The 24,716-nt window shown below is 44.8% G+C and overlaps 1 protein-coding gene across 3 annotated transcripts in view; it reads left to right on the top strand.

Annotated features, from left to right (window-relative positions):
- The window catches only part of radil2a (Ras association and DIL domains 2a), a 121,033-nt gene that overhangs the window by 57,300 nt on the left and 39,017 nt on the right, over window positions 1–24,716 (top strand). For all 3 annotated transcript variants that reach the window (XM_088000781.1, XM_088000783.1, XM_088000782.1), the window contains 2 exons: window positions 8,337–8,481; window positions 14,620–14,819. In XM_088000781.1, the coding sequence (XP_087856907.1) occupies window positions 8,337–8,481; window positions 14,620–14,819 (345 nt within the window). The remainder of the gene's footprint in view (window positions 1–8,336; window positions 8,482–14,619; window positions 14,820–24,716) is intronic.

Raw genomic sequence — 24,716 nt, forward strand, 5'->3', positions numbered from 1 at the left:
CACTAACCTTATTGAGTTCTTTGAAAAGATGACAAAACAGATGGATGAAGGTAAAGTGATTGACGTGGTGTATTTGGACTTCAGTAAGGCATTTGGTAAGGTTCCACCTGGTAGGCTATTGCACAAAATATGGAGTTAGGGATTGAAGATAATTTAGCAGTTTGGATCAGAGATTAGCTAGCTGAAAGAAGACGGATATTGGTGGTTGATGGGAAATGTTCATCCTGGAGCTCAGTTACCAGTGATGTGGCGCAAGGAACTGTCTTGGGGCTACTGTTGTTTGTCATTTTTGTAAATGATCTGGATGTGGGCGTAGAAGGATTCGTCAGTAAATTTGCGGATAACACTAAGGTAGGCAGAGCTGTAGATAATGCCCAAGGATGTTGTGGGTAACAGAGGGACATAGATAAGATGCAGAGCTGGGCTAAGAAGTGGCAAATGGAGCTTATGTGGAAAAGTGTGTGATAGTTCACTTTGGAAGGAATAACAGAAATGCAGAGTACTGGGCTAATAGTAAAATTCTTGGCAGTGTGGATGAACAGGGAGATCTCTGTGTTGAAGTGCATAAATCCTTGAAAGTTGCTACCGAGGTTGTTAAAAAACATATGGTGTGTTGGCGCTTATTGGTAGCGAGATTGCGTTTTGGAGCCATGAGGTCATGCTTCAGTTGTACAAGACACTGGTAAGGCTGCACCTGGAGTATTGCGTACAGTTCTGGTCACCGCATTATAGGAAGGATGTGGAGTTCAGAGGAGATTTACTAGGATGTTGCCTGGTATGGAAGGAAGGTCTTACAAGGAAAGGCTGAGGGAACGGAGGCTGTTTTCCTTTGGAGAGAAGAAGGTTGAGAGGTGACTTAATCGAGATGTATAAGATAATCGGAGGGTTAGATAGGGGACAGTGAGAGCCTTTTTCCTTGGATGGTGATGGCTAACACGAGGGGACATAGCTTTAAATTGAGGGGTGATTGATTTAGGACAGATATTAGGGGTAGTTTCTTAACTCGGAGAGTTGCCTGTCTGCAACAGTAGTAGACTCGCTGATGTTAAGGGCATTTAAATGGGCATTGGACATACATATGGATAATAATGGAACGGTGTAGGTTAGATGGGCATCAGATTAATTTTAGAGGTCAGCGCAACATCGAGAGCTGAAGGGCCAGTATTGTGCTGTAACGTTCCATGTTCTGTGCTCTAAGCTAGAGTGAGTCACAGCTGGTGGCCCCAGCTTGTACCAGACTCCCTGTTCCAGTCTTGGTAGGGTCCCTGGTCTCCCTGATCTCTGAGGAATGAGCTAAGGTGGGCTGCTGGGAAATTTCTGAGTTAATTAGGAAGAAGTGAAATCTGCATAATGCTGCAGTGAGTTTACTTTGGCCAATGAAAACCTTCCACCTTCCACTCTCATTCTCTGCAATGCCCTTTAACAATTTCTGGCTTTATATATGTTGCTTCTCACTGAATTTTCATAATTAGCTCTTTCTCTGAGATAATGAGGCCTACTTGGTGACGTCTCGGTCTCAGTATCTCCTCTTCAAATCAGCACCACTATAATTGCTTCTCTCTGCATCAAAACCTTCAAGGTCTCCAAAGGTCAGGACAGGCTCACTCGGAGTGGGATGGGGCACGGGCTAAATAGTGGCATGCTTTTGTGTGAAAAGTTCAAATTTATGTAATTCCAGTGAGTTACAGTGGTAGACATTTTGATAGTGTAACGACATTTGTTGGCATGGAGTCATGGAACTACAAGGCTTCATTCGGGGATGTCTCTGTGTCTCCATTCTTGCAGTACACGGAGAGTGTCCCAGTTAGGCTTGTTTATTTTAAACATCTGAAGATTCTTTATAAGTTTGTTTATTCATTGTGCAGGAGCTTCTACTCTACTTCACTGGGGGTCAAAAACTCACTGAGAATTGGGAATGGGTTTGGATTTATGAAGGGCCACTTGGAGATCAGGGGCAGCTGTGATGGAGGAGTGCCATTCCTGTTCCTGCTTTATTCTCCAAAGCCCCTTGTCTGTTCTTTATTTTTATTCACTCACAGCCCATCCCTAATTGCCTAGAGGGCAGTCAAAAGTCAGCCACATAGCTGTGGGTCTGGAGTCATATGTAGGCCAGACCAGATACGAATGGCAGTTTCCTTCCCTAAAGGACATTAGTGAATCAGGTGGGTTTTTCCAACAATGGATTCATGGTCATCATTAGACTTTTAATCCCAGCTATTTATTGAATTCAAATTCCACTATCTACTGTGATGGGATTTGAACCTGGGCCCCCAGAACATTATCTTGTCCTCTGGGTTAATACCACTAGACTGTCCCTGTGCTGCCTATGCTCTGGCTGCTCTCAGCTAATTCATCAGCTTTATGACCAAAATAAGCAGCAGATCCCTGTATCCACTCTCTTCAAACAGGTTCTTAGAGGCTTGGGCATTGAGGGGGGTTACATAAGAACCCTAGGAGCAGGAAGAGGCCATTCAGCCCATCTAGCCTGTTCCTGGAATTGGGGGACTATCTTATGTTGAAAGATTGGAGCGACTGGGCTTGTATACCCTTGAGTTTAGAAGACTGAGAGGGGATCTGATTGAGACGTATAAGATTATTAAAGGATTGGACACTATGGAGGCAGGAAACGTGTTTCCGCTGATGGGTGAGTCCCAAATCAGAGGACACAGCTTAAAAATAAGGGGTAGGCCATTTAGGACAGAGATGAGGAGAAACTTCTTCACCCAGAGACTGGTTGGGTGTGTGGAATGCTCTGCCCCAGAGGGTAGTGAGGCCCAGTCTCTGGATTCGTTTAAGAAAGAGTTGGATAGAGCTCTCAAGGATAGTGGAATCAGAGGTTATGGAGATAAGGCAGGAACAGGATACTGATTGAGGATGATCAGCCATGATCATAATGGATGGTGGTGCAGGCTCGGAGGGCAGAATGGCCTACTCCTGCACCTATTGTCTATTGTTCCACCATTCAATACAATCATGGCCGATCTCACCTCAGCCTCCATCCTATTAACAGCTCCATTCAGGTAACTCATACTCTGTGAGATCCATCTGGCTGGCCTTGTTATAATCACTACAGATTGCAAATTTATCTTTCTAAATGTCCCTTTCCTACTTCCTTAATGATTTCTCAATAATTTCCCAACAACAGATGTTTATCCAAGTGGTCTACAGTTTCCTCACAGTCCAAGGCCTAAACATACCTTCTAGGTGAAGCAGCGATTTACCTGCACTTCACTGAATCTAGTCTACTGTATTCACTGCTCATAATGTGGTCCCCTTAACACTGCGGGAGATGAAACACAGACTGAGCAACTACTTTGCAGAACCCCAACATTCTGCCTGCCATTTGAACACGCCAGCGTAGCCAATGTTTCTGTCTTGGCTCAGCTGTATTGCTTAGCATACGTTGAAGGAACAGCATCATTTTCTGCTTGGGACCTTGCAGCCTTCAAGACTCTTAAAGCCTGAGCCACCACCTTTCATGTCTTTGAACCCAGCCCCACAGCCCCAGGCCTGGCATGACATGGGCTGTTTTCAGCACAGCCAACCCATTTTTACCCATTTACACATTATCACTGAACTTGCTTCTCTTCTTCATTGGCTTACTATCAACAATCCCTTTATAAATCTGACTTCTTTCTCGAGCTAACGTCAGTTCTGAAGAAGGTTCTCTGGACTCAAAACGTCAACTCTGCTTTCTCTCTCCAGAGATACTGCCGACCTGCTGAGTTTCTCTAGCAGTTGCTGTTTTTCTGAATTTCTTCAGATTTCCAGAAACTGCAGTTCTTTGTTTTATTTTACTATAATTTCCTATTTGCTGCCCCCCTTTTTGAGTAAGAATTTACATTAGCATTTCCACTTCACTGGAAACTTTCCAGAATGCAGGGAATTTTGGAATATTATGACCAAAGGATACAGTAACTCTGCTGTCACTTCCTTTAAGAAGCTACGATATATGTGATCAGGCCCTGGGGACTTGGCTACCTTTGACCCTAATAGTTTGCTCTGTACTATTTCATTAGCAAAAGTGATTGTCTTAAGTTCCTCGTTTTAGAGACATAGTCATACAGCACGGAAACAGACTCTTCAGTCCAACCAGTCCACGCCAATCATGTTCCCAAACTAAACTAAACCCACTTGCTTGTGTTTGGCCCATATTCCTCCAAACCTCTCCTATTCATGTACTTATCCTAATATCTTTTAAACGTTATAATTGTACCTGCATTCTCTACTTCTGGCAGTTCATTCTACACATGAACCACTCTCTGTTTTAAAAACATTGTCCCTTCATGTTCTGTTTTAAATCTTTCTCCTCTCATCTTAAAAATATGCCCCTAGTTTTGAATTCTCCCACCCTGGGAAAGAGACCCTTATCATTCACCTCACCTGTATCCTCGTGATTTTATAAACCTCGATAAGGTCACCCCTCATGCTCCTATGCTCCAGTGAAAAAAGTCTCAGCTGCTGCGGTCTGTTTTATAACTCAATCCTTTCATTCCTGGCAACATCCTGATAAATCTCTTCCGAACCATCTCTCATTTAATAATATCCTTCCTATAACAGCAATTTCTGTTTTGTTTCTGATATCCAGCATCTGCAATTCCTTTGGTTCCTATACGCAAAGGTCTGAGCAATGAAGACAAACGTGCTAAATGTCTTCTTCACCACCCTGTCTACCATTGATGCAAAATTCAAGGAATTATGTATCTGAACCCCTAGGTGACCCTGTTTGTTTTACCAAACTGCAATACCTCACATTTATCCAAATTAAACTCTATTTGCTACTCTTTAACTCATTGGCCTAATTAATCAAGATGACTTTATAATCTTAGATAACCTCCCTCACTCTCCTCTGGATCACCAACTTTGGTGTCATCTACAACTTACTAACCATGCCTTCTATATTTTCATCCAAATCATTTACATTAATGACAAACAAAAGCGGATCCAGTACTGATCCCTGTGGCACACCGCTGGTCACGGGCCTCTAGTCTGAAAAGCAACCCTCCACCTCCATCCTCTGTTTGTTACCTTCAAGGCAGTTTTCTATAATCTCGGTATTACCAGTCACTATCAGAATAGTTGCACTGTCCTTCACTGAAAACTGAGGCAAACTATTGATTCAGAACACATTTCTGTGTTCCCCATTATCAACCCCCCCAGTCTCAACCTCTCGGGCAGCAACATTCACTTTAGCTCCTCTTTTCTTTTTTAGTTACTTAGAGAAGCCATTGCTATCTATTGCTATTTTGTGTTTTCCATTAGTTTGACCGTTGCTCTTGTTTTTATTACTGTTTCTAGTAACCACCTATTGACCTTTGAATGTTCCCCAATCTTTTAACCTCCAGCTGATCTTTGAAATATGGTATATAGTTTTGGTCTGTATGATATCTTTAATCCCCTTGCTTAGCTATGAATGATTTTTTTTAACCCCTATTGCAACCTTTCTTTCCCTCTGGAATATATTTTAGTTGGGAGGAATTGAATACCTCCTTAAATGTCTGCCACTGTTCATTAGTTGTTGTGTCTTTCTGCCTTTCATCCACTCATACAGGGTGGAAACAGGCCCTTTGGTCAAACTAGTCCACGCCGACCAGATTCCTAAACTAAACTGCCCCGCCACCTGACTATGTTTGGCCCGTATCCCTCATAATCTTTCCAATTCATGCACCTGTCTAAATGTCTTTGAAATGTTATAACTGTACATGCAGCCAAGTCCAGCAGGGCTCAATCTGTGCTCCTACCAATCCAGTTACCTCTGCTTAACTCCAGGACACTAGTGTGGGACTCCAGTGTCTTGTCCTCGAGCTGAAATTCCAGCATGCCGTGACCACTGTTCCCCAGAGAATCCTTTACTAGACGATCATTAATTAATCCCACATTACTGTACAATACCAAATCCAGAATAGTCTGCTCCCTGGTAGGTTCTCCAACAAATTGCTCCAAGAAATAATCTCTAATATTCCCTATGAACTCTCCCTTGTCAACTAGATTAATCCAGCCTATATACATGTTAAACTCACCCATGATTGATATTATACCTTTCTTACAAGCCCCCTGTATTTTCTGCTTCATACTGTATCTTATTGTGGGAGCTGCTGCTGGGGCGGGGGGGATGTTCTCCATACAGTGATCAGTGCCAGCATGCTGATCACAACAATGACTTTCAGTTTCAGAAGCTGATCCTCAGAGGCTCACACCGTCGCTGGGAAAATTAGAGGGAATGCTGGCAAGGGGATCTATAGATGACTCCCATCTATAGAGGCTTCTAAGCTTTGTAATTTCTTATCTCTATCTGACAGATTATATGTCTTGATCTGCAGTGCTTCTCACTGGAACACTGATCTATCGTTTACTAACACAGCTCCAGATCTCCTTTTCCCTCCTACACTAACCTTATGAAACTCTTTGTATCTTTCAATATTCAACTCCCAAGCCTGCTGTCCCTGCAACCATATCTTATTAATTGCCACCAAATCATACTTATTTGTCTCTACTTGCGCTGTTAACTGATTAATTTTATTCCAACTGATTTCTGCATTGAGATATGAAACATTTAAGTCTGTCCTAGTATCAATCTTCCCTGGGGTCTTGTCCAATTCCTTGGTGCAATATAATACTCACACGCTCTGTACCTTCCTTTTTTCTGGTAACAATCAATTTCATCACTAACGTGCACTCCGACTTCTGGCTTACACTTTGAATTTTTTAATTTTCCATGCAACTGAACCCCACCCCCTGCTATTTGAAGCCCATTCCACAGCCCTAGTTATGTGAGTCACCAGGACTCTAATCCCAGCATGACTCAAGTGGAGCCTGTCCCATCGGAACAGCTCCCTCCTTCTCCAGTACTGGTGCCAATATCCCATGAATTATAACCTGTTTCTCCCACACTAATCTATGAGCTACATGTTTACCTCGTTAATCTTATTGACCCTGTGCCAATTAACTCATGGTTTAGGTAGTGATCTGGAGATTATGACCTTTGTGGTTCTGTTTTTAAATTGAAATGCTCATTACCCTTCAGCAAAGCCTCTTTCCTCTTTCTGCAGATATCTTTGGTACATTACTTTGACTGTGACAATTGGATCTTTTCTCCCTCATTCCAAGTTCCTCTGCAGCCCAGATAAGAGATCCTGAACCTGAGCACCAAGCAGACAACACAGCATTCTGGACTGTTGATCCTGGTTACAGAGAACAATGTCCATTCCGCTGACTATACTATCCCCAATTACAACTACATTTCTCCTTTCCTTCACAATGTGAACAGTTCCCTGAACCACAGTGTTATGGTCAGTTGCCTATCCTCCCTCCAGCCCTTGCTCCCATCCACACAGAGAGCCAGAGTCTCGAGTGTATTGGATTCTGGTGAGTTTGACTCGGAATGGGGGAGGGGAGTGAGAGGCCAGTGAGCAGGAATATGTTGACAATGGAACAACAGATTGAGCAGGAAGCCAGAGAGGCTCTCTGGAAGTGTGAGGCGGTTTGGGGTGATTTGAACGTGTTGAGAACAGAAATGGGATTTGGAGAGGAAAGCTTGTCCCATTGTTTTTGAAAGGAAGGAGAGTGCCACAGTCAGCAGGAAGCTGTCACACTGACCTCAGCACAGAACTATTCTCCCAGGGACAACCCAATCTCTCAATCCAATCAACACTGACCTTTCATCTCATTGCACACAGTGGCGGAAGCATGTTGATGCAGTCTTACTGAGAGAGACTGAGGCCACACTAACTGCAAACTGCTCTGAACACACAACATGATGACCCTGTTATATCTCAGGAAAGACCTCTGTCACTCATTGTGGCATACCCAGCACTACTCTCCTGTGCCAACCTTACTCCTCATGCCCTCTGCCCACCCACTGCCCCAGCTTTCCCCGACCCCGACATCCACTGCCAGCTTCTCAACAGCATTTACAAAAAGACCCTAATCCCACACCTTCGCCTCAGTCCTTTCCTTCCCAGATCCCCGAACTGTCCTCATTGTTCACATGCACTCACACAGTTCATCCCCCCCCCCTCCCCCAACTCTCTCTCCCTCTTTCTCTCTCTCTCTCTCTCTCTCATACGGTCATAAACACACACAGACACATACCTACACACACACATGCTCTCACACACTCGCTCGCTCACACACACACACACACACACACACACACTCAAACACAGTCACACACTCACACACACACACACACGCGTGCACTGTCTCTCTCTCTCCAACACGCAACCGCTCTCGTGCTCTCTCTCTCTCTCTCTCTCTCTCTCTCATGCGCGCGCACACGCGCACACACATGCACACTCAGGTCTGTAACTCTGATAAATGTTTACTTTTCTTTGCAGGCTAACTGGAGGTCTCTGCGAAGCGATTTTTTTAGTTTGAACCCATCGCAGCTCCATCACATGCTGAGGGAATATAACCCAGGCCGGCCGTGCCCGCCGGTGTGGAATCCTCTTCCAGAGGACCAACACATGGCACTGAGAACAGGTGAGCACCTCATTGAAGGGTCACGCCACTATCAGCAAACCACCATGCTTCATTGTTTCCAGTTCAGGCACTTACTGCCACATCAAACACTCCCAGGACTGGGACAGCACAGGGTTAGATACAGAGTAAAGCTCCGTCTACACTGTCCCCCCCATCAAACACTCCCAGGACAAGGACAGCATGGGGTTAGATACAGAGTAAAGCTCCCTCTACACTGTCCCCCCCATCAAACACTCCCAGGACTGGGACAGCACAGGGTTGGATACAGAGTAAAGCTCCCTCTGCACTGTCCCCCATCAAACACTCCCAGGACAAGCACAGCACAGGGTTAGATACAGAGTAAAGCTCCCTCTACACTGCCTCCCCCATCAAACACTCCCGGGATAGGGACAGCATGGAGTTAGAGACAGAGTGAAGCTCCCTCTACACTGTCCCCGCATCCCGGAACAGGGACAGTATGGGGTTAGATACAGAGTAAAGCTGTCTGTAAACGTCCCCATCAAACCCTCCCAGGACAGGGACAGCACAGGGTTAGATACAGAGTAAACCTCTCTCTACACTGTCCCCCCATCAAACACTTCCAGGACAGGGACAGCGCAGGGTTAGATACGGAGTGAAGCTCTCTCTACACTGTTCCCCCATCAAACACTCCCAGGACAGGGACAGTATGGGGTTAGGTACAGAGTAAAGCTCCCTCTGCATTGTCCCCCATCATACACTCCCAGGACAGGGACAGCACAGGGTTAGATACAGAGTAAAGCTCTCTCTATACTGTTCCCCGTCATACACTCCCAGGACAGGGACTGTACAGGCTTAGATACAGAGTAAAGCTCCCTCTACACTGTCCCCCATCAAACACTCGCAGGACTGGGACAGCACGGCATTAATACAGAGTAAAGCTTCATTTGTGGGATATGGATTATGGAGTAGATACCGTATCACTGATCTTGAGCTGGTGAGCAGGAGTGAAGTTCTTGTTTCGATGATGATGATGTCTCTCAGCTCCACCTGAGCCAGGCTCTGAGACACCCTCCAGCATTGGGCAAGTGGCTGCTCTGCTGGGATCGGCTCAGCTTCCCGAGCTCCGCAGCTTGCAGCTGTCTGGTAACCGGCTACTGGCCAGTAGGTATTTTTCATTTACTTTTCAGCAGTCTCTTTGGGAATTTAGAATAGTGGGAATGGTGGTTAGGGCAGTTGAATGTTCCTCCTGTAGAATGTGGGAGGTAAGGGTCACCAGTTATGTTAGTAATTCCAGCTTGTCGAAAACCATATTAGGGAACTGGAGCTGGTTTGGCTGAACTTTGGATCGTTCGGTAGGTGGAGGGGGTTATTGAGAGGAGTTACAGGGAGGTAGTCACACCTCAGGTACAAGAAAAATGCAGATGGGTTACCGCCAGGGGACGGCATGGGAACTGGCAGGCAGTGCAGTGTTTTCAGGATCCTTAAGTGGGAAGGGCCGCAGTCCCAAGTCGTCGTCCACATAGTCACCAATGACATAGGTTTGAAAAGGAATGGGGATTTAAGGTAGACATTCAGGGAGCTAGGGTGGAAGCTTAGAGCTCGAACAAACAGAGTTGTTATCTAGTTTGTTACCCGTGCTACATGCTAGCGAGGCGAGGAATAGGGACAGAGAGGAGTTAAACATGTGGCTACAGGGATGGTGCAGGATGGAGGGAATCGGATACCTGGATAATTGGGGCTTGTTCTGGGGTGTGTGGGACCTGTACAAACAGGATGGTCTTCACCTGAACCAGAGGGGTACCAATATCCTGGGGGACGGGGGTGGTGAGGAATTTGCTAATGCTCTTCAGAAGGGTTTAAACTAATTCAGCAAGGTGATGGAACCTGAATTGTAGCTCCAGTGTCCAGGAGGTTGAGAGTATTGAGGTCCTAAATAAGGTTTCAAGGTCACAAGAGTGTTATGGCTGGCAGGAAGGTGGATTGAAGTGTGTGTACTTCAAAACCAGGAGCATTTGGAATAAGTTGGGTGAACTTGCAGTATGGTCATTTCAGAGACATGGTAGAGCAGGGACAGGAATGGTTGTTGCAGGTTCCGGGATTTAGATGTTTTAGTTAGAATAGGGAAGGTAGTAAAAGAGGAGGAGGTGTGACACTGTTAGTCAAAGACAGTATTACAGTGGCAGAAAGGATGTTTGAAGACACATCTACTGAGGTAGCATGGGCTGAGGTTAGAAACAGGAAAGGAGAGGTCACCCTGTTGGGAGTTTTCTGTGGGCCTCCAAATAGTTCCAGGGATGTAGAGGAAAGGATAGCAAAGATGATTCTGGAGAGGAGCAATAGTAACAGGCTGGTTGTCATGGGAGACTTTAACTTTCCAAATATTGACTGGAAATACTATAGTTCAAGTACTTTAGATGGGTGAGGTTTTGTCCAATGTGTGCAGGAGGGCTTCCTGACACAGTACACAGACAGGTCAACAAGGGGCGATGCCATATTGGATTTGGCACTGGGTAATGAACCCGGCCACGTGTTAGATTTGGAAGTAGGTGGATAGGTATATACCGCATGTCAAGAGTTTTGGTTGGGGGAAAGGCAATTATGATGCCATTAGGAAGGATTTAAGATGCATAGGATAGGGAAGGAAACTTCAGAGGATGGGCACAATTGAAATGTGGAGTTTATTCAAGGAACTGCTACTGTGGGTCCTTGATAAGTATGTACCTGTCCGGCAGAGAGGAAGTGATCGATCGAGGGAACTGTGATTTACTAAAGAAGTTGAATCTCTTGTCAAGAGGAAGAAGGAGGCTTATGTAAGGATCAGATGTGAAGGCTCCGTTAGGGTGCTTGAGAGTTACAAGTTAGCCAGGAAGGACCTAAAGGGAGAGCTAAGAAGACCAGGACATGAGAAGTCGCTGGCAGATAGGATCAAGGAAAACCCTAAAGCTTTTGATAGGTGTATTAGGAATAAAAGAATGACTAGAGAAAGATTAGGGCCAATCAACAATAGTAGTGGGAAGTTGTGTCTGACAAGATAAGAGAAGCACTAAATGAATATTTTTCATCAGTATTCACGCTGGAAAAAGACATTTTTGTTGAGGAGAATACTGCGATATAGGCTACTCAATGGGATTGAGGTTCACAAGGAGGGGGTGTTAGCAATTCTGGAATGCGTGAAAATAGATAAGGCTCCGGGACCAGATGGCATTTATCCTAGGATTCTCTGGGAAGCCAGGGAGGAGATTGCAGAGCCTTTGTCTTTATGTCGCTATTGTCTACAGGAATAATGCCAGAAGACTGGAGGATAGCAAATGTTGTCCCCTTGTTCAAGAAGGGGAGTAGGGACAATCCTAGTAATTATAGACCTGTGAGCCTTACTTCGGACCTGGGTAAAGTGTTGAAAAGATTATATGAGTTAGGATTTATAATTATCTGGAGAGGAATAAGTTGATCAGGGATAATTAACATGGTTTTATGAAGGATAGGTCCTGCCTCACCAACATTATTGAATTCTTTGAGAAGGTGACCAAACAGGTGGGTGAGGGTAGAGTATTTGATGTGGTGTATATGGATTTCAGTAAGGTGTTTGATAAGGTTCCCCACGGTAGGCTATTGCAGAAAATATGGAAGCATGAGATTGAGGGTGACTTAGTGGTTTGGATTGGAAATTGGCTAGCTGAAAGAAAACAGAGGGTGGTGTTAGATGGGAAATGTTCATTCTGGAGTTCAGTTACTAGTGATGTACTGCAAGGATCTGTTTGGGAGCCACTGCTGTTTGTAATTTTTATAAATGACCTGGATGAGGGCATAGAAGGATGGGTTAGTAAATTTGCGGATGATACTAAGGTCAGTGGAGTTGTGGATCGTGCGGAAGAATGTTGCATGTTGCAGAGAGACATAGATAAGCTGCAGAGCTGGGCTAAGAGGTGGCAAATGGAGGTTAATGTGGGAAAGTATGAGGTGATTCACTTTAGAAGGAGTAACAGAAAGTCGCCACCCAGGTTGATAGGGCTGTTATGAAGGCATACAGTATATTGCTTTTATTGATTGAGGGATTGGAGCCACAAGGTCATGTTACAGCTGTACAAAACTCTGGTGCGGCCGCACTTGGGAATATTGTGCGCAGTTCTAGTCACCGCATTATAGGAAGGATGTGGAAGCTTTGGTAAGAGTTCAGAGGAGATTTACCAGGATATTGCCTGGTATGGAGGGAAAATCTTATGAGGAAATGCTGAGGGACTTGAGACTGTTTTTGTTAGAGAGAAGAAGGTTGAGAGGTGACTTAATTGAGATATATAAGATAATCAGAGGGTTAGACAGGGTGGACAGGGAGAGCCTTTCTCCTTGGATAGTGATGGCTAGCACAAGGGGACATAGCTTTAAATTGAGGGGTAAAAAATATAGGACAGATGTCGAAGGTAGTTTCTTTACACAGAGAGTAGTATGGGTTTGGAATGCCCTGCCTGCAACAGTAGTTGACTCGCCAACTTTTAGGGCATTTAAATGTTCATTGGATAAACATATGGATAAAAATGGAATAGTGTAACTTAGATAGGCTTCAGATTGGTTCCACAAGTCGGTGTAATATTGAGGGCTGAAGGGCCTGTAATGCGCTGTAATGTTCTATGTCTCCGAGTTATTCTGTACTATTAGCTCAGAAACACCCTTTGTGTTTCTCGTTGTTATAATTTCCAATCCCCGTGCTAGTGCACTGCCTCTGGCTCGAGATTCTCATCTTCCTGCTGGATTTGAGAACCACGAGTTTTGCTTCATAGAGAAACTGTATTATGTTTCTCTCCAAGCTGCTTACACGTAGTGTTCAGAGACACAGGAAGGGAACACAAACGTCTAGGCTTTCACCCCATCGAGCTGGATACTGCATTCTGCGCTTGCATCACTTCACAGCCAACTTAATTCTTACTCAGTGCTCGACAATCCAATTGGCTGAATTCTTTGACTGTTCTTCCATGGTCAGAGCGAGTGAGTGGCCATTCACGGAATGTTCTTGAATGCTATCATCAATGTTCCTCTAATGTCACCAACAGAGTACTGTATTGATGTACATCACAAGGCTCACTAATTTACAGCTCCTAAAACTCACTTCAGGTTCTCTGACAAAGGAAGCAGCTTGACTGATGGGAAGGGGCTCATCCTTCATGTCCTCCTGATATTACACAGCCCACTCCCCCGTATGGATTTGGTACAGGGTTCATAGAATAATGACATCCCTACAGTGCAGCTAGTGGCTATTCAGCTCATCGAGTTTGCATGAACCCTCGGAAGGGCATCTCACCCAGACACCCTCTCCCCGTAACACCACATTTCCCATGGATAACCCACCTAACCTGCACATCTTTGATTTTTCAGAAACATTTCCCATCAGGCTGAAAGATTTCTCTTTGGAAAATGTCCTTTCAACAAAGTTATCAGATTTATCAAAGGCAACTCTTTTATCATGAAACTGTACACTGATACTTACAACCAGTGTCAAAGCCCATACACTCCCAGGACAGGGATAGCATGGGGTTAGATACAGAGTAAAGCTGCCTCTACACTGTCCCCCATCAAACACTCCCAGGACAGGGACAGCACAGGGTTAGGTACAGAGTAAAGCTCCCTCTACATTATCCCCCCTATCAAACATTCCCAGAACAGGGATAGTGCAGGGTTAGATACAGAGTAAAGCTTCCTCTACACTGTTTCCCATCAAACACTCCCACAATAGGGATAGCACGGGCTAGATACAGAATAAAGCTCCCTCTACACTGTCCCCCAACAAACACTCCCAGGAGAGGGGCAGCACAGGGTTAGATACAGAGTAAAGCTCCTGTATTTAATGTAGCTGGGAGAAGAAAATCATGATTTTTTAATTGGTTTAGAACTTGGGCATTGTTGAGGATGAAGATTGTCTAATTACTTCCAGTCTCATGTTTCAGTCTTGGCCACTGACCTCATCGCATGGTTTACTGTTAGAATCCCAAAGAATCCTTTGCATGATGTGAGAGTGAGGTTTACATCATGACCCACAATTGCACCGAGTGGATTATGGAGGGGAGTGTGAGAGTGAGTGACTGCTTTCTACATGATCATGCAGTTCCTGCACTGGCTCAGCTGACATGATCCAGTCAGGAGCAGTTCAGCACACTGCACCCACTGACTGCTCTGTCTCCTTGGTTACAGCTGACATCCTGGAAAGCTTTGACAATCACCCACCCCTGATCCTGCCTTCTAGCACTTTCCACCTCGAACTTGGAAAGCCCATTGCTGAATCCCTGGGCCTCACCTCCCAGCTGGAGCATGTCAAAGAGTTTCTGCAGAGCCTGGAGGAACCAGAGTCACTGGCAACGCCTAAACCAAGCAGTGTTGACCAATCCCCACAGGTAAAAAATCACGGGCGTTCGGAGGATGCAAGCAAGCAAGGACAGTGACTTTGTGTGGAGAGAATCTTACAGAGAAATTGGAGGTTCTTCATGAACAACCTATTTTGAATATTATTAAGAAGTCACAATGGGCCGAATGGCCTCACGTACTGTGTATCAGTCTGTGATGGTATCTCCCTCCTGATGATTTTCTAGCCAGAGGAAATAATCTGTCCAATGCACTCTTATCAATGCACCTTACAGTTTTAAAAGCCTCCCCCCTAGCATTCTGGCTTCGAATAGAAAGTTGCATTGTTTCATGTTTCTCTCATCACCGTGGTTTCCCATTACAGGTTTACCCCATCTTGTGGATGATTGAACACTCTGATCAATACATGTCATGTGCTCCTGTCACCATTGATACTGAAGTGAATGCCCTTTCAGAAATGTTCATGGAGATTGGGAATGGGATGGTGGCACATGAGCAGCTCTTGAATTTGAGCACCTGCTGTGCAGCATAGTGTTAGCCTGGCAAATGCACAATGTGTGTAGAGGTGAACAGCACTTGCTGAATTTACATCCTTAATCACAGTCACGTCATTGACCCTTGAATCACTGTAGGAGCAGACAAGTTCTATGCTGTTACAAAGAAGACTAAAGCTCAGAAACATTTGGTATCTGTGTTGATGTCATTATAATTTATACTGGCAAGACAGCAGATATAAAGGAGAACTTAACAGAGGTCATGAATTCATTGTGCAGTGTTACTACACATATGTACATTAAACTCTGCTGGGTTCTGTCACACTGTGTATAAAGCATTCCGTATTCTTGTTACTCTGTGTATGTCCACCAATATTAAACACAGGGTATTCCTGACATTTATCAATCTTGTACTTCCTGTCTTCAAAATTGTTCAATGTTTGATTTTCCTCGAGATCAATTTTCCAACCACTGGTGATCACTGTATGACAAATACAAGCCAATTATCACCATACACACTGGATTTGATAAACATCAGGGAATCTAGGAAATAAGATCAAGAGCAGGTTCACAGATTCAAACAGATAATGACTAATCATCTGTCTCAATGCCATCTTTCCCATCACCCCCATCTCCCTTCATGTCATTCATTAATCTCTGGAATCCTATCAATTTCTGCTTTGAACATGCTCAGTAATCGAGCAATCCTCTGACTAGAGAATTCCAAAGTGAAGAAATTCCTCCTCACCCCCTGGCTTCTACCTTAGTCTAAGACTGTGCCTGAAAGAATTTTGTGAGTTACAGTGAGATCATCACTTACTCTGTGAAAGACGAAGGAATGCAGATATAGTTTCCTCTGTCTCCTCACAGGACAATCTCACCATCGCAGGGAGTAGTCTGGTGAAACTCCAATGCATTCTCTTAATGGCAAGTATGTCCTTCCTTAGACAGGGGAACCAAAACTGTGCACAGCACTTACGTGTGATTGTAAAAAGGTTCTGTACAATTACACCAGAAATGTGATGTTGGCCACCATACAATTTACCTTCCTATCACTTGATGCTTCCAAATGCACTCATTTAGTGAGTCAAGAAGAGGGATGTCCAGGTCCATTTGGACATCAACACTTCCCACTCTTGTCACCATTTAATAAATAGTCTGTCTTTTTGTTTTTTCTACTAAGATAGATAACTTCACACTTGGCAAATGATACACAATGTGGCTATGTTCAAGCCTTCACTTTGCCTGTAAAATCCCTACAAAGCCTTCTTGCATCCTTCTCACAACTTACACTCTCGCCTAGTTTTGTGTCAGCATCAAATTTTGAAATGTTACAATTAGTTTTCATATCCAAACCATTATGATAGATTGTGAACAGGTGTCAACCTAACAGTGACTGTTGCACTAACAACCTGCCATCGAGAGAATGGTCTGTTTATTCTTACACTTTGCTTTCTGTCTGTTAACCAATTAGTCACAGAGTCATATAGCTCAGAAACAGACCCTTCGGTTCAACTCATCCGTGCCAACCAAACATCCCAATCAGACCTAGTTCCATTTATCAGCATTTGCTTCATATCCCTCTGAACCCTTCCTATTCATATATCCATCCAAATACCTTTTAAAAGCTGTAATTATACCCACCTCTATCACTTCCTCTGGTAGCTCATTCCATGCATGTGCCATCCTCTGCATGAAATAGTTGCTCCTCAGGTCCTTTTTAAATCTTTCCCCTCTTCACCTTAAACCTGATTTTGGACTCCCCCCACCTTAGGAAAAAGATCTTGGCCATTTATTCATGTCCCTCATGATTTTATAAACTGCTATGAGGTCATCCTTCAGTCTGATGCTCTAGGGAAAACAGCCCCAGCCTATTCAGCCTCTTCCTTTAGCTCAAACTCTCCAATCCTGGCAACATCCTTGTAAATCCTTTCTGGGCCTTCACAAGTTTAATGACATCTTTCTTATAGTAGGGAGACCAGAATTGTGCTCAGTATTCCAAAAGTAGCCTCACCAATATCCTGTACAGCCACAACATGATCTCTCAACCCTATACTCAATGTTATGACCAATAAAGGCAAGCTTACCAAATTCCTTCTTCACCATCCTATCTACCTGCGACTCCACTTTCAAAGAGCTATGAACCTGAACTCCAAGGTCTCTTTGTTCAACAATACTCCCCAGGATCTTACCATCAAGTGTATAAACCCTGCCCTGGTTTGCCTCACCAAGTGCACCACCACACATTTATTTGGCTTAAACTCCATCTGACCAAGGTCCCATTGTTGTCTGAAATAATCTTCACTGTCCACTACACCACCTATTTTGGTGTCATCTGCAAACTTACCGACTTTACTTCCTATATTCACATCCAAGTCATTTATATAAATGACAAAAAACAGTGGACCCAGCACTGGTCCTTACAGCACACCATTGGTCACCGGCCTCCAGTCCAAAAAGCAATCCTCCACTGCCACCCTCTGTCCTATATTGAAGCCAATTTTGCATTCAAATGGCTAGCTCCCATGTGATCTAACCTTGCTAACCATTCTACCTTGTGGAACTTTGTTGAACACTTTGTTAAAGTCCTTATAGGCAACATCTACTGTTCTGCTTTCATCAATCTTCTTTGTCCACGCTTCAAAAAGTTCAATCAGAGTCAGAAGTCACACAACACCGGGTTATAGTGCAACAGCTTTATTTGAAATCACAAGCTTTCAGAGTGCTGCTCCTTTATCAAGTGAAGTGACTTCATCTGACAAAGAAGAATTGTTCTGAAAGCTTGTGATTTCAAATAAACCTGTTGGACTATAACCCGGTGTTGTGTGACTTCTGATTTTGTCCACCAACAGCAGCATCTCTACGTCAAAATTCAATCAGGTTACTGAAATTCCCCCTGCACAGAGACTTTTTGACGTAAGATCTAGGAGCAGGGGTAGGCCGTCTAGCCCTCTGAGCCTGCTCTGCTATTCAATAAAATCATGGCTGATCTTTTCGGGGCCTCAGCTCCACTTACCTGCCCGCTCACTATTCTCCTTAATTCCTTTACTGTTCAAACAATTAACTTTGAATGTATTTACTGAGGAAGCCTCAACTACTTCACTGGGCAGGGAATTCCATAGATTCCCAACCCTCTGGGTGAAGAAGTTCCTTCACAATTCAGTCCGAAATCTCCTCCCCCTAATCTTGAGGCTATGCCGCCTTGTCCTAGTTTCACCTGCCAGTGGAAACATCCTCTCTACTTCTATCTTATCTATTCTCTTCATGATTTTATATATTTCTATAAATTCCCCCTCATTCTTCTAAATTCCAATGAATATAATCCCAGGCTCTCCTCATAAGCCAACCCCCTCAACTCCGGAATTAACCGAGTGAACCTCCTCTGCACCCCCTCCAGTGCCAGTACATCCTTTCTCAAGTAAGGAGACCAAAAATCCACACAGTACTCCAGGTGTGGACTCACCAGCACCTTGTACAGCTGCAAAATAACCTCCCTGCTTTTCATCTCAATCCTGTTAGCAATGAAGGACTAAATTCCATTTGCCTTCTTGTAAAGGAATTAAGGGTTAGTGTGAGATGGTGGGCAAGTGGAGTAATTACCTGTTGCACCTTCAGACCAACCTTCTGTGATTCATGTGTAAGAATACCCAGGTCCCTCTGCACAGCAGCATGCTGCAGTTTTTTTTTTACCATTCAAATAGTAGTCCTTTTTACTGTGATTCCTGCCAAAATAGATTATTTCAAATTTATTAACATTGTACTCCATCTGGCAGACCTTTGCCCACTCACTTAAACTATCTATGTCCCTTTGCAAAGTTTCATAGTCATCTGCACGCTTTGCTCTACCACTCATCGTAGTGTAATCCGTAAACCTTGACACACCGCACATGGTCTCCAACTCCAAATCATCAACATAAATTGTGAATAATTGTGGTCCCAACACTGATCCCTGAGGCACATCACTGCTCACTGATTGCCAACCAGAGAAGCACTCATTTATTCCACTCTTTGCTTCCTGTTAGTCAACCAATCTCTATCCATGCTAATACTTTACTAATAACGCCTTGCATCTTTATCTTATGCAGCAGCCTTTTGTGCGGAACCTTGTCTAATACCTTTTGGAAATCTAGGTACACCACATCTACTGGTTCCCTGTTGTCCACTGTGTTTGTAATATCTTCATAGAATTCTGAAAGATTTGTTAAGCGTGACCTGCCCTTCATGAGCCCATGCTGCGCGTCTACCCAACGGGACAATGTCTATCGAGATGCCTTGCTATTTCTTCCTTGATTATTGACTCAAGCATTTTCCCCACTACAGAATTTAAGCTAACTGCTCTATAATTCCCCATCTTTTGTTTACCGCCCTTTTTAAATAGTGCCATCACATTTGCTGTTTCCCAATCAGCCGGAACTGCCCCAGAATTCAATGAATTTTGGAAAATTACCACAAGTGCATTTGCTTTTTCTCCCACCATCTCTTTTAGCATCCTGGGATGCATTCCATCAGGGCCAAGAGACTTGTCAATCCTTAGCTCCATTAGCTTGCCCAACGCTACCTTTTTTGTGATAATGACTATCCTTAATCAGTCCTAGACTTTCCAAATGCACGCAAATCATGTCACTCAGTATCCCCTCCAACAACTTACCCATCACTGACGTCAGGCTCATTGGTCTGGTGTTTCCTGGCTTTTCCTTACCACTTTTCACCATATTAGCCATCCTCCAGTCTTCCGGCACCTCACCCGTGGCTGTTGCTGATACAAATATCTTAGCAAGGGGCCCATCAATCTCCCACTCTCCCTAGCTTCTCACAAACGTCTGGGAAACATCACCAGTATGTTACCTCCAAATTCCATGGGCTCAAAATTTATTTGTTAGCTGTCTGGGAACTTTTCAAAAGACTCCTGAAAATCTGAGAACTCTGCATCTGGCTCTCCTTTGTCTATGCTATAAACAAAACTGTGAAAAAGGCCCAATAAGTTTGTCAAAAATGGTTTCCTGTTCATACATCATTGTTGACTCTGTCTAATTTTACCATTCTTTTCTAAATGCCCAGCCATCATATTCTTTAATCTAACAGGGGTGTTATTCCCTGTCCTCCCTTTTCCGAGAGTGTGAGGTCCTCTTTGTGACCTCCCGCTCAACAGGAATCTTTCCAGAAACACATCCCTTATTATCCACCTTCCTTTTCTCCTGATTATTCTTAAATGACAAAAATCTCTAAATGTACCTTCAAATCATCAATGTTGTTATAGTGCTGTGTACCCTTAATTTGTCTTTTTAACATTATTCCATATTTTGATTGTATAGAATGCTCGACTTTGCTTGTTTGCCTTCTAATTTTGCATATTACTATTCTATTTCCTGTTCTCGGTTTTGCTGCCTTCCAACCTGAACTCTGTCTGAGGTTGCCACTCCCCTGCCAATCAAATTTATATCCAGCCCAGCAAAACTAGTAAACACACCATCCATCACCGCAAACATTTCAGATTCCTGGCTATGTATCCTACAGATTCTAGTGTCACACCAAAGAGGATTAACAAAGTCAATGTAGGACAGATGCTTTCCCTTGTGGGACAAGATACAAGAGCTCATAGTTTTCAGCTCAGGAATGGCAGATTTAAAATGAACACAAGAATGAATAATTTCTCTCAAAGGATTGTGAATCTGTGTAATTCACTAATGCAGACTGCGGTGGATGCAGGAACTCTGAATAAATTTAAGAAGGTGATAGACAGAGTTTAAACTAGTAACAGGTTGAAGGGTTATGGAGCGGGGCAGAAAAGTGGGATTGAGGCTGAGATGCAATCAGTCATGACTGTATTAAATGGTGGAGTAGGCTCAAGGGGCTGAACTGCTCCTCGTTTTGATGTTCTGATGTGGCTTCATGGTCCTGTATCTGCGGATCTTAGGCCATGTACAAATATGGATGAACTGATGGTCTCTGTCTCTCACCAGATCTCAGAGAATCTAATCAATACAATTCACTGTTGAGTGCGTAAAGATCACATTCAGATTTCATCAAGTTTTCTCAGATTCCCAAACCCAGCCAATTTCTGGCATTTCTTCACGCTTACATCAATTTCTTTGTTTGTTACATGGTGACCAGGAATTGAGAGGACAAAAAGCTAGTAGTAGGACACCATTATCAGCACTCTGACAGAAGGCGTAACAAATACAGAAGTTGTGCTAATAGATTATGTAAGCCTGCAGAATGCAGGAGGGAGACTGAGGGGAGGGAAGAGTTGCTCTGGTTTGTGGTTTTCAGGCAGACGCTGTTCCAAATGGGAAACAAGCAATGATTCTGCAATCCTGCACAAGACAGAAGTGAGACAGAATTCCTTGGAGTTTACTTGTGTGTCTGGTGCTTATTTCACCCTATATTAGAGATAGGTCTGTGTGAATATTCTTTGTCATAAATACAGATTTCATCCACTGACCTCTTTTGCTAACATCCTGGTTTCCATTATTCATTCCATTTCCATTACAAGATCAGCTTGAAGCATTTACAGTAATCTTCAGCCACAAGTGCTGAGGGGATGATCCATCTCAGCCTCCTCCAGTGGTCCCCAGCATCACAGATACCGGTCTCCAGCCAATTTGATTCACTCTACATGACATCAAGAAACGGTTGGAGACTCTGGATGCTGCAAAGACAATGGGTCCTGGCCTCATTCTGGCAATATATTGAAGGCGTGTGCTCCAGAACATGCAGCTCCCCTAGCCAAGCTCTTCCAGTATTGTGACAACGATGGCATCTGCCCGACAATGTGGAAAATTGCCCAGGTATGTCCTGTACACAAAAAGCAGGACAAATCCAACCTGGCCAGTTCCCACCCCATCAGTCTATCTCCATCATCAGTAAAGTGATGGAAGGGGTCATCAACAGAGCTATCAAGCCGCACCTGCTCAGCAATAACCTGTTCAGTGACACCCAGTTTGCGCTCCCCCAGGGCCACTCAGCTCCTGACCTCATTACAGCCTAGGGTCAATATGGACAAAGGAGCTGAATTCCCGAGGGGAGGGGAGTGTGACAGCCCTAGGCATCAAAGCCACATTCAACCGAGTGTGGCATCAAGAAGCCCTGGCAAAACTGGAATCAATGGGGATCAGAGGAAAACTGTCTGATGTTTAGAATCATACCTGACACATAGGAAGATGTTTGTGGTTGTTGGAGGTCAGTTGTCTCAGCTCCAGGACATCTCTGCAGGAGTCCCTCAGGATAATGTCCCAGGCCCAACCATCTTCAGCTGCTTCATCAACGACCTTCCCTCCATCATAAGGTTAGAAGTGGGGATGTTCACTGATGATTGCACAATGTTCAGAACTGTTAGCGACACACCATACAAGATGTACTGCATAAATTCACCAGAGATTGTTAAAGGACACCTTCCGAACCCACAACCACTTCCATGTTGAAGGACAATGGCAGCAGGTACATGGGAACACCATGTTTCCTATGAAGCCACTCACCATCCTGACTTGAAATATATTGCCGTTCCTTCACTGTCGCTGGGTCAGAACCCTGAATTCCCTCCTTAGTAACATTGTGGGTCAACCCATGGCTGGTGGACTGCAGCGGTTCAAGAAAGCAGCTCACCTCCACCTTTTCAAGGGCCACTAGGGACGGGCAATAAATGTTGCCACAGCCAGCAATACCCATGTCCCAGGAGTGAATATATGATGTTGTGGTGAAACAGGCTGGGCGTGTCCTTAATTTCACTAACAACAGCAAGAAATCATTTTTTACCAGATGCACTGCTTATTCAAAAAAAAGAAAAAAACTTGTATTTTCCACAGCAGTATTTGTAACATCCCAGTTAGTTCAATAATGTATTTTGCTTGCTGTGTAGCCACTTTGTAATGCAGCAGCTACACAGCAAGCTGGCACAGGGGAAACTGGCATCGAGGGAAGATCACTGGATTAGTATTCCAGAAACTTAGATGACTGAACTGGGTACAAAACCCATCGAGGCTGCTGGTGGGATTGAAATTGAAATAATGCATCTGAAATTAGAAGGTAATCTCAGAAATAATAAGTAAATAATCAGCAAATGCTGACCTTGCCAGTGATAACTTCAATGCAAAATAATAAAGAAATACTGTGATGAGATATTGATCAGTGAATCTATTTCAGTGATGTTGGTTCACAAATAAACATCGAATCCAGGAGAACATAATGGAGAGTGGCGGGCGAGGGTGCTCTTCTTCAGAAGAGTCTATGTGACCTCCTACATCCACCTGATAGGGCAAGAATGGCTTTGATTTAAATACCCAGAAGGCTGACCCTCCGACAGTGCAGCACTCCCTCAGCACTGACCTTCCAACAGTGCGGCACTCCCTCAGTGCTGACCCTCCGACAGTGCGGCACTCCCTCAGTGCTGACCCTCCGACAGTGCGGCACTCCCTCAGCACTGACCTTCCAACAGTGCGGCACTCCCTCAGTGCTGACCTTCCAACAGTGCGGCACTCCCTCAGCACTGACCTTCCAACAGTGCGGCACTCCCTCAGTACTGACCTTCCAACAGTGCGGCACTCCCTCAGTGCTGACCCTCCGACAGTGCGGCACACCCTCAGTACTGACCTTCCAACAGTGCGTCTCTCCCTCAGTGCTGACCCTCCGACAGTGCGGCACACCCTCAGTACTGACCTTCCAACAGTGCGGCACTCTCTCAGTGCTGACCCTTCGACAGTGCGGCACTCCCTCAGCACTGACCTTCCAACAGTGCGGCACTCCCTCAGTACTGACCTTCCAACAGTGCGGCACTCCCTCAGTACTGACCTTCCAACAGTGCGGCACTCCCTCAGTACTGACCTTCCAACAGTGCGGCACTCCCTCAGTACTGACCTTCCAACAGTGCGGCACTCCCTCAGTGCTGACCCTCCGACAGTGCGGCACTCCCTCAGCACTGACGTTCCAACATTGCGGCACTCCCTCAGTGCTGACCCTCCGACAGTGCGGCACACCCTCAGTACTGACCTTCCAACAGTGCGTCTCTCCCTCAATGCTGACCCTCCGACAGTGCGGCACACCCTCAGTACTGACCTTCCAACAGTGCGGCACTCTCTCAGTGCTGACCCTTCGACAGTGCGGCACTCCCTCAGCACTGACCTTCCAACAGTGCTGCACTCCCTCAGTACTGACCTTCCAACAGTGCGGCACTCCCTCAGTACTGACCTTCCAACAGTGCGGCACTCCCTCAGTGCTGACCCTCCGACAATGTGGCACTCCCTCAGCACTGACCTTCCAACAGTGCGGCACTCCCTCAGTGCTGACCCTCCGACAGTGCGGCACACCCTCAGTACTGACCTTCCAACAGTGCGGCACTCCCTCAGTGCTGACCCTCCGACTGTGCGGCACTCCCTCAGCACTGACCTTCCAACAGTGCTGCACTCCCTCAGTACTGACCTTCCAACAGTGCGGCACTCCCTC

Source organism: Chiloscyllium plagiosum, unplaced genomic scaffold, assembly GCF_037043375.1.
Source record: "Chiloscyllium plagiosum isolate Xiang-an unplaced genomic scaffold, Cpla_swu_hap1 HiC_scaffold_25, whole genome shotgun sequence".
Lineage (NCBI taxonomy): Eukaryota > Metazoa > Chordata > Chondrichthyes > Orectolobiformes > Hemiscylliidae > Chiloscyllium > Chiloscyllium plagiosum.